This window comes from Acomys minous, assembly GCF_964271855.1.
Source record: "Acomys minous genome assembly, chromosome: 18".
NCBI classification, from domain to species: Eukaryota; Metazoa; Chordata; class Mammalia; order Rodentia; family Muridae; genus Acomys; species Acomys minous.
Window position 1 is genome coordinate 62509573 of NC_140501.1, and position 13988 is coordinate 62523560.

The 13988-nt window shown below is 47.4% G+C and overlaps 1 protein-coding gene across 6 annotated transcripts in view; it reads right to left on the minus strand.

Moving 5' to 3' along the window:
* Positions 1-360: 360 nt before the first annotated feature.
* Positions 361-13988, minus strand: part of LOC311589018 (uncharacterized protein) — a 34839-nt gene continuing 21211 nt past the window's right edge. For 5 of the 6 annotated variants that reach the window (XM_084767261.1, XM_084767259.1, XM_084767257.1 and 2 more), the window contains exons 6-13: positions 13585-13714; positions 12634-12721; positions 11706-12011; positions 9998-10253; positions 8901-9030; positions 7820-7907; positions 2499-2798; positions 361-1035 (exon numbers count right to left, since the gene is read on the minus strand). In XM_084767261.1, coding sequence (XP_084623387.1) covers positions 773-1035; positions 2499-2798; positions 7820-7907; positions 8901-9030; positions 9998-10253; positions 11706-12011; positions 12634-12721; positions 13585-13714 — 1561 coding nt within the window. In that variant the 3' untranslated portion in view covers positions 361-772. The remainder of the gene's footprint in view (positions 1036-2498; positions 2799-7819; positions 7908-8900; positions 9031-9997; positions 10254-11705; positions 12012-12633; positions 12722-13584; positions 13715-13988) is intronic. The other variant, XM_084767258.1, reaches the window with a different exon arrangement.

Genomic DNA, 13988 nt, shown 5'->3' on the forward strand with positions numbered 1-13988 from the left:
AGGGTCCAACAGAACTTCCCACTTCAAATAATTAAGCAAAGACCTCACAGGTGTGCAAAGCCACTTTAGGGCTTTAGCTGTAACCATCACTAGCACAGCTACATTAGGTTAAAATAGGTGACAATGGATCTGGAGAGACAGCTCATTGGTTAAGAGCACTGGCTGCTCTTCCAAAGGTCCTGAGTTCAGTTCCCTGCAACCACACAATGGCTTATAGCCGTCTATAATGAGCTCTGGTACCCTCTTCTGGACTTCGGGTGTTAGGTGCAGGCAGAACACTGTTACGTAAATAAATCTTTTAAAATAATGGTGGTAATGTCCCTTGACATTCATTCAGTATCTGAAACTTAAATATCTAGGTTAGCTTTTATATTCTTTTAATTGACATTACATCACTCCAGCCCCCAGATCCATCTCAAGCTCCAGACTAGTTTCTATTGCATTGAATTGGAGGCTGTGAGACACTGATCATAAGTTCCTTAACAAGAAGGCTAGGGAATGAAAAGGTGTTGAGTGGACACAGAGGCTGCCCTTGTAGTATGGGAGACAGTGTCAGGAGTCTGGAGGAGACAGAGAGCAAAGGGCAGGTGCCAAGTCAGCTAGGAATGACCCCCCCAACCAGTAAGTACCACATCCACTGCCCACCTGTACTTATGACCCTCAACAGGAGTGACAAGATAAGGGAGGAGGAGCAGGAGGAGGAGGAAGACAAGGAGGAGGGCGAGTTCCTTCATTGACATCTTCATGGAAGACCTGGGTTGTTGTCAGAATTTCACCATGGCTGGAGGCTGGTGTCTGCAGGGACAGAGGCAGGAAGTAGGGGTGGAAATGTCAGTGGATAGTGGGGGCCCCAGGGATCCCATCTGGGAACCAGTGAGTCTTCCGTGGACATCGTCGGTGGTGGGTTCCATTGAGGCTCTCCAGAAGGTGCAGGGATGCCTAAACTCCAAGGATGGTACTCGGGAGGCAGGAATGCCATGGGAGGTTGAGGATACATCGGAAACTGGAGGTTACCAGCCCCATCATAGGGAGGATCTAAGAGGAGAAGAAACAGAGATCATATGTAGAGGAATGTTAACTCACAACATGGCTGACGCGTCAAGAGATCACATCCAAAGATGTAGATCTGTGTGGTTTGGCTGGGATACAAATGCTCTTTCAATCCAGGAGACAGAGGCAAACAGACTTGAGTTCAAGGCCAGCCTGGTATAGAGCAAATATCAGATAAAGAAAAGCTTAGGCCCAGGTGTGCTGGTGCATGCCTTTAATGCCAAACAAAGGTAAAGTTAGTTTAGAACGGAGCACCCATGTTTGAAAGCGATGTACAATCTAGTGGCCGAAAGGGTGACGAAGCATAAAAGAATTGACAGAAGAGGATAAGCCAAACCCTTCTGAGAAGAGAGAGGAAAGGGAAGCTACTTACAAAGCAGGGTTTTTCTTTATTGTTTTCTTGTTTGTTTGTTTCATTTTTAGACAAGTTTTCTCTGTTTAGCCTTGGCTGTACTGGAATCACCTTGTAGACCAGGCGGCCTTGAACTAGAGATGGCCCAGCTTGTGCCTCTTGAGTGCTAGGATTGAAGGCATGTGCCAGCATGCCCAGATTTTTCTTTTCTTTTGTTTTTAATTTATTTACAAAGCAGGTTTTTGTGTAAGACTTAATAATTTGTTGTTTCTATACAGCATTCTGCCTGCATATGTGCCTGCTTGCACGAGAAGGGAACCAGATAACATTATAGACAGTTTTGACTTAGCACGTTGTTCCTGGGTATTGAACTCAGGAACTTTGGAAGAACAGGTAGTGCTCTTAACTATCTCTCCAGCCCAGGAAGCAGTTTTACTAGAACAGTAATAGAGACATAGGTTGCAGACAGAGAACTCAGGTGAAGACTGAACGAGCCAGGAAATGAGAAGAAGCCAGAAGATCAGAGCAGATTTTTGAGCTAGTTTGAGGAGAAGCAGGCCAATTCTGGCCAACAGAGAAGCTGGATTAACTGTGTCCTCTGAAAGAAGAGTTTGAGGCAGAACAGCTGAGTTCAACCAACCACAGCTCAGAAATAACAAGGAAGGATGAGCTGCCTAAGCAGGAAGTGTCAGAGGCTGAAAACATTCTAGGCCTGGGTTGGATTGTTTGCAGCCCATAGGCTTCTAGGACCAGGCCTAGGCAGCAGGAGGCAGTAAGCTTCCCAGACCACAGCTGAGCCAGGAGAGTAAAAGTTCCTTGTATAGTCATAAGCATGGCACTCTCCCTCTCCCTGAATCAGGCTAAGTAATCTGTTGGCCTGTTTGTCATAGTCAACTATGTATGGAGTCCAAATTTCATGCCCTTAGGGTGACAGTAAAAAGACACAGAGAGAGGCCAGACTTTCCTGCTATGTGCAATAGAGGCCTGTGGGAAAGGAGCTTCCCTCCACTGTGTGCTCTGCTCTGTGCTCATGAAGGACAGGACAGCTGATGCCACTCTCTAGAGGACCTCAACAATCTGTCCAGAAGACACTCACTTGGCACTTGGCTTCTCAGGTCCCTGGGGCCCAGAATCCTGTACAGGGCCTCTGCATATGGGGAGAACAAGGGTTGAGTCCCTGGTCTCTCATTATGGAGAGTCTTGTGCATGGTGAGCAGCAGGTTGAAACAGCTTGTCCAGCTCTTCTTCAGGCCCATCTGACCCAGGCGATGGCAAATCAGTCTGGTCTTCTTGTGGATCTTCCCGCCTGGATGGCCGACTTCCTGCTCAACATCTTCCCACTCCTGCAGGAAGACCCTGATTTCAGGATCCGTCCAATGGTCATGGGAAAGACCTGCTAGGGACAGAGGGATGTGATGAGTGTTGTGACATCATGCAGAAGCTCATCTGAACATTTCTTATGGACTCTTCCTGCACACTGAGCAGCCAGAAGTGACCTCATGCAGTCACCAAGAGATTATGCCACCAGCCCAGGACTGAGCAGCTATACGGCTCTTTATGTTTGTTATTTTGGTTTTTGTTTTTGTATTTTTTTTAGACAGGGTTCGTCTGTGTAGACTTGGCTGTCCTAGACTCACTTTGTAGACAAGGCTGGCCTCAAACTCACAACGACCCACCTGGCTCTGCCTCCCGAGACCTGGGATTACAGGCCTCTGTCACCAGGCCTGGCCATCCGGCTCTTAACACACACTGCGACACTGTAAGTGTCTTCAGTTTTAGAAATAAATCTCAGGATGCAAAGAGATCTCACAGGACAAGTGCTACCTGGGAACGCTGTGCCTACACAGACTCATGACCACCTCTGACCCAGGGAGGCTCTCACAGTTTCTGAAACTTTGGGTCTTCTGTGAGGGCAGAGACCTGGCACCACAGAGTGCCAGTCTACCCTTGTCACAGCTGTGGGCATCTGGAGTCTTGCATATACTGACAAGCCATAGAACTAAGAAATACACAAGAAGAGTTTGGTTTGAGCACAGACTTGACTCTGCATACCTGAGGCCCTTTGGTCTTTCTGCCTCTGCCTCCGTCTCTGCTGCACGTTGGCGCCTTGGGTGTTTCTCGGTCTTCGGACTTGCTTTGCTTCTCTCTGTGCAGAAATGGATACATAAAATATTAAAACAGTTCTCATGCAATGGGAATCTCTGTCTCTGTGCTGTGCATGGACTCAGGAGCCTGCCTCTTGCATCCAGGTGCTGGCTCATTGTCACCTCATGAGAAAGCTTGGTCCGGAAGTTTAACCAGGGAAAAACTCCAGTGAATAGTGTAGGTGCCCTTGATGGAGTGAAAGATAAGAACAGAAGCACCTCTTCTTTCAGAAGGCCTCAGCCTCTCTCTCCAGCACACTTTCTCCCCAATCTCCTTTCTGTTCTCCATGGGCTAAAAATTGCAAATTGCAGATGTGTTCCCATTCAGAACATTTAATGATGATTTGCCATATACATTCCCTTGGGTGCACAATGAACACGGTACCAGAACATTCCAGGAGGCTTCCTATGAGGACCCAATGACCTCACATCCAAGTGGAGTGGAGAAGCACAGCAGAGACACAAACTGAAGCTGTGAGCCTTCTGAGATGAGTTGAAGACAAACAGCACAGCCATCCTCCAGAAAACACAGGAGTGGATCCCCCAACTCACCTGCATTTTTGGCTCCTGAGCTTCCTTTGCTCCACTGAGCTGGGAACTAGGATGTGCTGTGTCTTGAAGGGCGCAACAGAGTCTGGAGTGTGGACTGAGAGCTGTGCTCACTTCTGCAAGGCTGAGAACCCTGTGGAGAAGCGGCCCTTTATAAATCTCTGGATGTGAGTGGAGTAGGCCCATGCTACAAGATATTAGGGTGGGCCAGCAGAAGGTCAGCCTGAGCTCTTAATCCCATCTCAGGAGGCTGAGGCAGGAACCAGATTTGTGGATATCTTGAGCCTGACACGGAGTCTCAATTTAATTAACCCAAGAGTCTAATTAAAACCGAGGTCAACTAATTCAAGTTTCTTTCTTTCTTTCTTTTGATTTATTTATGTATTATTTATACAAGCCTTGCCAGGATGTACACCAGATCTCATTATAGATGGTTGTGAGCCACCATGTGGTTGCTGGGAATTGAACTCAGGACCTATAGAAGACCAGATGGTGCTCTAACCTCTCAGCCATCTATAATGAGATCTGGTGCCCTCTTCTGTCCTTCTGATGTTGTGCAGGCAAAACACTGTTACATAAATAAATCTTTTTTCAAAATGGTGGCAATGTCCCTGGACATTCATTCAGTATCTGAAACTTAAATATCTAGGTTAGCTTTGATATTCTCTTAATTGATTTACATCACACCAGCCCCCAGATCCATCGCAAGCTCTGAATAGTTTCTATTGCATTGACTTGGAGGCTGTGAGACACTGAACCTAAGTTCCTTAACAAGAAGGCTAGGGAATGAAAAGGTGTTGAGTGGACCCAGAGGCTGCCCTTGTAGTATGGGAGACAGTGTCAGGAGTCTGGAGGAGACAGAGGGCAGAGGGCAGGTGCCAGGTCACCTAGAAATGAACTCCCTGCAGTAAGTACCACATCCCCTGCCTGCCTGTACTTATGACCCCCAACAGTAAAGACAAGGAGAAGAGAGGAGGAGAGGAGGAGGAGATAGACGAGGAAAAAGAGAAGGAGGAGGAGGAGGAGGAGGAGAGAGTTTCTTCATAGACAGCTTCATGGAGGACTTGGGTTGTTGTCAGAATTTCACCATGGCTGGAGGCTGGTGTCTGCAGGAACAGAGGCAGGATGTAGCGGTGGAGCCATCAGATAGTGGGGGCCCCAGGGATCCCATCTGGGAACCAGTGACTCCTCCCTGGACATCATCAGTGGTGGGTTCCATTCAGGCTCTCCAGAAGGTGCAGGGATGCCTAAACTCCAAGGATGATACTCGAGAGGCAGGAAGGCCATGGGAGGTTGAGGGTACATTGGAAACTGGAGGTTACCAGCCCCATCATAGGGAGTTTCTGAGAGGAAAAGAAACAAAGAGATCATATGTAGAGGAATGTTAATTCACAACATGGCTGTTCTGGCAACAGATCACATTTAAAGATCTAGGTCTATGTGATCTGGCTGGAATACAAACACTCTTTCAATCCAGGAGACAGAGGCAAACAGATTAGAGTTCAAGGCCAACCTGGTGTAGACCTCATATCAGGTAAAGAAAAGCTTAGGCCCAGGTGTGCTGGTACATGCCTTTAATGCCAAACAAAGGTAAAGTTAGTTTAGAAGGGAGCACCCATGTTTGAAAGCTATGTCCAATCCAGTGGCAGAAAACGTGACTAATCATAAAGATTTGACAGAAGCCGATAAGCCCAACTTGCCTGAGAAGAGAGAGGAAAGCAAAAACAGGGCTTTTCTTTTTTGTGTTTGTAGTTTGTGTTTTTTGCTTTATTTTGATACAGGTTTTGTCTGTTTAGCCTTGGCTGTCCTGACTCACTTTGTAGACCAGGCTGGCCTCAAACTCAGAGATCCCCCTGCTTCTGCCTCTTGAGTGCTGGGATTAAAGGCATGTGCCAGCACACCCAGATTTTTCTTTTCTTTTGCTTTTAATTAATTTATAAATCAGGGTTTTTGTAAGACTTATTAATTTATTATTTATATACAGCATTTTGCCTTCATATGTGCCTGCTTGCAGGAAGAAGGCAGCAAATTCTATTATACATGGTTGTGAGCCACCACGTGGTTCCTGGACATTGAACTCATGAACCTTGGAAGAACAGGCAGTGCTCTTCACCATGTCTCCAGCCCAGGAAGCAGTTTTACTACAACAGTAATAGAGACATGTGTTGCAGAGAGAGAACTCAGGTGAAGACTGAAGGAGCCAGAAAAGGGCCAGAAAATCAGAGCAGATTTCAGAGTTAGTTTGAGGCCAAGTAGAGCAATTCTGGCTGACAGAAAAGCTGGATTAGCTGAGTCATCTGAGAGAAGAGTTTGAGGCAGAACAGCTGAGTTCAACCAACCACAGCTAAGAAAGAACAAGGAAAGGTGAGCTGCCTAAGCAGGAAGTGTCAGAGGCTGAAAACATTCTAGGCCTGGGTTGGATTGTTTGCAGGCTACATGCTTCAAGGTTCAGGCCTAGGCCAGCAGGAGGCAGTAAGCCTCCCAGACCACAGCTGAGCCAGGAGAGTAAAAGTCCCTTTTACAGTCATAAGCATGGCACCCTCCCTCACCCTGAATCAGGCTAAGTAACCTGTTGGCCACTTTGTCATAGTCAACTATGTACTAGTCCAAATTCCATGCCCTTGGGTGACAGCAAAATGACACAGAGAGAGGCCAGACTTTCCTGCTATGTGCTATAGAGGCCTGTGGGAAATGGCCTTCCCTCCACTGTGTGCTCTGCTCTGTGCTCATGAAGGACAGGCCAGCTGATGCCACTCTCTAGAAGAGGACCTCAACAGTCTACCCAGAACACTCACCTGGCACTTGGCTTCTCCGGGCCCTTGGGGCCCAGGATCTTGTACAGGGCCTCTGCATGAGGAGAGAACAAGGGTTCGATCCCTCGTCTCTCATTACATACAGTCTTGTGCAGATTCTGCATGGTTAGCAGCAGATTGAAACAGCTTGTCCAGCTCATCCTCAGGCCCTGTTGACCGAGGCGCTGGCAAATCAGTCTTGTCTTCTTGTGGATCTTCCCGCCTGGGTGGCCGACTTCCTGCTCAACACCTTCCCACTCCTGCAGAAAGACCCTGATTTCAGGATCAGTCCATGGGCCATGGGAAGGACCTGGTAGGGACAGAAGGATGTGATGAGTGCTGTGACATCATGCAGAAGCTCATCTGAACCTTTCTTAGTGACTCTTCCTGCACACTAAACAGCCAGAAGTGACCTCATGCAGTCACCAAGAGATTATGCCACCAGCCCAGGACTCAGCATCTACACTGCTCTCCTTTTTTCTTTGTTTGTTTTTGTTTTTTGAGACAGGGTTTCTCTGTGTAGGCTTGGCTGTCCTGGACTCACTTTGTAGACCAGGCTGGCTCAATCTCAGAACGATCTACCTGCCTCTGCCTGTCACCAGGCCTGGCCATCCAGCTCTTAGCATGCACCGGGACACTGTAAGTGTCTTCAGTTTTAGAAATAAATCTCAGGATGCCAAGAGATCTCACAGGACAAGTGCTACCTGGGAACGCTGTGCCTACACAGACTCATGACCACCTCTGACCCAGGGAGGCTCTCACAGTTTCTGAAACTTTGGGTCTTCTGTGAGGGCAGAGACTTGGCACCACAGAGTGCCAGTCTACCCTTGTCACAGCTGTGGGCATCTGGGGTCTTGCATATACTCACAAGCCACACAATAAAGAAATACATAAGAAGAGTTTGGTTTGAGCACAGACTTGACTCTGCATACCTGAGGCCCTTTGGTTTTCCTGCCTCTGCCTCCACTGCACATTGGCTCCTTGGGTGTTTCTGGGTCTTCGGACTTGCTGTGCTTCTCTCTGTGCAGAAATGGATACATAAAATATTAAAACAGTTCTCATGCCATGGGAATCTCTGTCTCTGTACTGTGCATGTACTCAGGAGCCTGCCTCTTGCATCCAGGTGCTGGCTCATTGTCACCTCATGGGAAAGCTTGGTCCTGAAGTTTAACCAGGAAAAACTCCAGTGAATAGTGTAGGTGCCCTTGATGGAGTGAAAGATAACAAACAGAAGCACCTCTTCTTTCAGAAGACCTCAGCCTCTCTCTCCAGCTCCCCAATCTCCTTACTGTTCACCTTGGGCTAAAAATCCATCTTCAAATCTCATAATAATGAACTCCAACTATTCAAGAATACTAAGGGACCAGACAAACATTGGGAACCAGTATTTCTGCAGCCCATATCACATCACAGGGGTGCTTGGTGGGTGGCCATGATCCCAGCTCTTTCCTGAGAGGTGTAGGGAGGCTCACACATTCAGCGTCCTTCTTGACTACGTAGTGGGTTGTGGGCTAGCCATCAGATCAATAAGATCCTGCCTCAAGTGGGGTTTGGTGACCCATGCATTTAATTTCTGCACTTGGGTGGCAGGGGGAGGTAGATCTTCATGAGTTTGAGGCTAACCTGGCTTACAAACTGAGCCCAGGACAGCCAGGGTTAAATGTCTCAAAATCCAAAATACAACCAAACTAAGAAGATGCTGCCTCAACTAACTAAAGACTAAAAATCCAAGAACAAGTTTAGTGTTGCTTCTTGTGCCTTTGCAAATTGCAGATGTGTTCCCATTCAGGGCATTTAATGATGATTTGCCATATACATTCCCTTGGGTGTACAATGAACACGGTACCAGAACATTCCAGGAGGCTTCCTATGAGGACCCGATGGCCTCACATCCAAGTGGAGTGGAGAAGCACAGCAGAGACACACTCTGAGGCTGTGAGCCTTCTGAGATGAGTTGAAGACAAACAGCACAGCCATCCTCCAGAAAACACAGGAGTGGATCGCTCAACTCACCTGCATTTTTGGATCCTGTGCTTCCTTTGCTCCACTGAGCTGGGAACTAGGATGTGCTGTGTCTTGAAGGGCGCAACAGAGTCTGGAGTGTGGACTGAGAGCTGTGCTCACTTCTGCAAGGCTGAGAACCCTGTGGAGAAGCGGCCCTTTAAAAATCTCTGGGATGTGAGTGGAGTAGGCCCATGCTACAAGATATTAGGGTGGGCCAGCAGAAGGTCAGCCTGAGCTATTAATCCCATCTCAGGAGGCTGAGGCAGGAACCAGATTTGTGGATATCTTGAGCCTGACACGGAGTCTCAATTTAATTAACCCAAGAGTCTAATTAAAACCGAGGTCAACTAATTCAAGTTTCTTTCTTTCTTTCTTTTGATTTATTTATGTATTATTTATACAAGCCTTGCCAGGATGTACACCAGATCTCATTATAGATGGTTGTGAGCCACCATGTGGTTGCTGGGAATTGAACTCAGGACCTATAGAAGACCAGATGGTGCTCTAACCTCTCAGCCATCTATAATGAGATCTGGTGCCCTCTTCTGTCCTTCTGATGTTGTGCAGGCAAAACACTGTTACATAAATAAATCTTTTTTCAAAATGGTGGCAATGTCCCTGGACATTCATTCAGTATCTGAAACTTAAATATCTAGGTTAGCTTTGATATTCTCTTAATTGATTTACATCACACCAGCCCCCAGATCCATCGCAAGCTCTGAATAGTTTCTATTGCATTGACTTGGAGGCTGTGAGACACTGAACCTAAGTTCCTTAACAAGAAGGCTAGGGAATGAAAAGGTGTTGAGTGGACCCAGAGGCTGCGCTTGTAGTATGGGAGACAGTGTCAGGAGTCTGGAGGAGACAGAGGGCAGAGGGCAGGTGCCCGGTCACCTAGAAATGAACTCCCAGCAGTATGTACCACATCCCCTGCCTGCCTGTACTTATGACCCCCAACAGTAATGACAAGGAGAAGAGAGGAGGCGCAGAAGGAGGAGAGGAGGAGGAGATAGATGAGGAAAAAGAGGAGGAGGAGGAGGAGGAGGAGGAGAGAGTTTCTTCATAGACAGCTTCATGGAGGACTTGGGTTGTTGTCAGAATTTCACCATGGCTGGAGGCTGGTGTCTGCAGGAACAGAGGCAGGATGTAGCGGTGGAGCCATCAGATAGTGGGGGCCCCAGGGATCCCATCTGGGAACCAGTGACTCCTCCCTGGACATCATCAGTGGTGGGTTCCATTCAGGCTCTCCAGAAGGTGCAGGGATGCCTAAACTCCAAGGATGGTACTCGGGAGGCAGGAAGGCCATGGGAGGTTGAGGGTACATTGGAAACTGGAGGTTACCAGCCCCATCATAGGGAGGTTCTGAGAGGAGAAGAAACAGAGAGATCATATGTAGAGGAATGTTAATTCACAACATGGCTGTTCTGGCAACAGATCACATTCAAAGATCTAGGTCTATGTGATCTGGCTGGAATACAAACACTCTTTTAATCCAGGAGACAGAGGCAAACAGATTTGAGTTCAAGGCCAACCTGGTGTAGACCTCATATCAAGTAAAGAAAAGCTTAGGCCCAGGTGTGCTGGTACATGCCTTTAATGCCAAACAAAGGTAAAGTTAGTTTAGAAGGGAGCACCCATGTTTGCAAGCTATGCCCAATCCAGTGGCAGAAAACGTGACCAATCATAAAGATTTGACAGAAGCCGATAAGCCCAACTTGCCTGAGAAGAGAGAGGAAAGCAAAAACAGGGCTTTTCTTTTTTGTGTTTGTAGTTTGTGTTTTTTGCTTTATTTTGATACAGGTTTTGTCTGTTTAGCCTTGGCTGTCCTGACTCACTTTGTAGACCAGGCTGGCCTCAAACTCAGAGATCCCCCTGCTTCTGCCTCTTGAGTGCTGGGATTAAAGGCATGTGCCAGCACACCCAGATTTTTCTTTTCTTTTGCTTTTAATTTATTTATAAATCAAGGTTTTTGTAAGACTTATTAATTTATTATTTATATACAGCATTCTGCCTTCATATGTGCCTGCTTGCAGGAAGAAGGCAGCAAATTCTATTATACATGGTTGTGAGCCACCACGTGGTACCTGGACATTGAACTCATGAACCTTGGAAGAACAGGCAGTGCTCTTCACCATGTCTCCAGCCCAGGAAGCAGTTTTACTACAACAGTAATAGAGACATGGGTTTCAGAGAGAGAACTCAGGTGAAGACTGAAGGAGCCAGAAAAGGGCCAGAAAATCAGAGCAGATTTCAGAGTTAGTTTGAGGCCAAGTAGAGCAATTCTGGCTGACAGAAAAGCTGGATTAGCTGAGTCATCTGAGACAAGAGTTTGAGGCAGAACAGCTGAGTTCAACCAACCACAGCTAAGAAAGAACAAGGAAAGGTGAGCTGCCTAAGCAGGAAGTGTCAGAGGCTGAAAACATTCTAGGCCTGGGTTGGATTGTTTGCAGGCTACATGCTTCAAGGTTCAGGCCTAGGCCAGCAGGAGGCAGTAAGCCTCCCAGACCACAGCTGAGCCAGGAGAGTAAAAGTCTCTTTTACAGTCATAAGCATGGCACCCTCCCTCACCCTGAATCAGGCTAAGTAACCTGTTGGCCTCTTTGTCATAGTCAACTATATACTAGTTCAAATTCCATGCCCTTGGGTGACAGCAAAATGACACAGAGAGAGGCCAGACTTTCCTGCTATGTGCAATAGAGGCCTGTAAGAACTGGCCTTCCCTCCACTGTGTGCTCTGCTCTGTGCTCATGAAGGACAGGCCAGCTGATGCCACTCTCTAGAAGAGGACCTCAACAGTCTACCCAGAACACTCACCTGGCACTTGGCTTCTCCGGTCCCTGGGGCCCAGGATCTTGTACAGGGCCTCTGCATAAGGAGAGAACAAGGGTTCGATCCCTGGTCTCTCATTATATAGAGTCTTGTGCAGATTCTGCATGGTTAGCAGCAGGTTGAAACAGCTTGTCCAGCTCATCCTCAGGCCCTGTTGACCGAGGCGCTGGCAAATCAGTCTGGTCTTCTTGTGGATCTTCCCGCCTGGGTGGCTGACTTCCTGCTCAACTACTTCCCACTCCTGCAGGAAGACCCTGATTTCAGGATCAGTCCATGGGCCATGGGAAGGACCTGGTAGGGACAGAAGGATGTGATGAGTGCTATGACATCATGCAGAAGCTCATCTGAACCTTTCTTAGTGACTCTTCCTGCACACTAAACAGCCAGAAGTGACCTCATGCAGTCACCAAGAGATTATGCCACCAGCCCAGGACTCAGCATCTACACTGCTCTCCTTTTTTCTTTGTTTGTTTTTGTTTTTTGAGACAGGGTTTCTCTGTGTAGGCTTGGCTGTCCTGGACTCACTTTGTAGACCAGGCTGGCTCAATCTCAGAACGATCTACCTTCCTCTGCCTGTCACCAGGCATGGCCATCCAGCTCTTAGCATGCACCGGGACACTGTAAGTGTCTTCAGTTTTAGAAATAAATCTCAGGATGCCAAGAGATCTCACAGGACAAGTGCTACCTGGGAACGCTGTGCCTACACAGACTCATGACCACCTCTGACCCAGGGAGGCTCTCACAGTTTCTGAAACTTTGGGTCTTCTGTGAGGGCAGAGACCTGGCACCACAGAGTGCCAGTCTACCCTTGTCACAGCTGTGGGCATCTGGGGTCTTGCATATACTCACAAGACACAGAATAAAGAAATACATAAGAAGAGTTTGGTTTGAGCACAGACTTGACTCTGCATACCTGAGGCCCTTTGGTTTTCCTGCCTCTGCCTCCACTGCACATTGGCTCCTTGGGTGTTTCTGGGGCTTCGGACTTGCTGTGCTTCTCTCTGTGCAGAAATGGATACATAAAATATTAAAACAGTTCTCATGCAATGGGAATCTCTGCTCTGTGCTGTGCATGTACTCAGGAGCCTGCCTCTTGCATCCAGGTGCTGGCTCATTGTCACCTCATGGGAAAGCTTGGTCCTGAAGTTTAACCAGGGAAAAACTCCAGTGAATAGTGTATGTGCCCTTGATGGAGTGAAAGATTAGAAACAGAAGCACCTCTTCTTTCAGAAGGCCTCAGCCTCTCTCCAGCACACTTTCTGCCCAATCTCCTTTCTGTTCTCCATGGGCTAAAAATTCGTCTTCAAATCTCATATAATGAACTCTAACTATTCAAGCATACTAAGGGACCAGACAAACATTGGGAACCGAGGATCAATAAGGTGCTGCCTCAAGTGGGGTTTGGTGACCCATGCATTTAATCCCTGCACTTGGGTGGCAGGGGGAGGTATATATTCATGAGTTTGAGGCTAACCTGGCTTACAAACTGAGCCCAGGACAGCCAGGGTTAAATGTCTCAAAATCCAAAATACAACCAAACTAAAAAGATGCTGCCTCAACTAACTAAAGACTAAAAACCCAAGAACAAGTTTAGTGTTGCCTCTTGTGCCTTTGCAAATTGCAGATGTGTTCCCATTCAGGGCATTTAATGATGATTTGCCATATACATTCCCTTGGGTGCACAATGAACACGGTACCAGAACATTCCAGGAGGCTTCCTATGAGGACCCGATGGCCTCACATCCAAGTGGAGTGGAGAAGCACAGCAGAGACACACTCTGAGGCTGTGAGCCTTCTGAGATGAGTTGAAGACAAACAGCACAGCCATCCTCCAGAAAACACAGGAGTGGATCCCCCAACTCACCTGCATTTTTGGCTCCTGAGCTTCCTTTGCTCCACTGAGCTGGGAACTAGGATCTGCTGTGTCTTGATGGGCGCAACAGAGTCTGGAGTGTGGACTGAGAGCTGTGCTCACTTCTGCAAGGCTGAGAACCCTGTGGAGGAGCAACACTTTATAAATCTCTGGGATGTGAGTGGAGTAGGCCCATGCTACAAGATATTAGGGTGGGCCAGCAGAAGGTCAGCCTGAGCTATTAATCCCATCTCAGGAGGCTGAGGCAGGAACCAGATTTGTGGACATATTGAGCCTGACACGGAGTCTCAATTTAATTAACCCAAGAGTCTAACTAAAACCAAGGTCAACTAATTCAAGTTTCTTTCTTTCTTTCTTTTGATTTATTTATGTATTATTTATACAAGCCTTGCCAG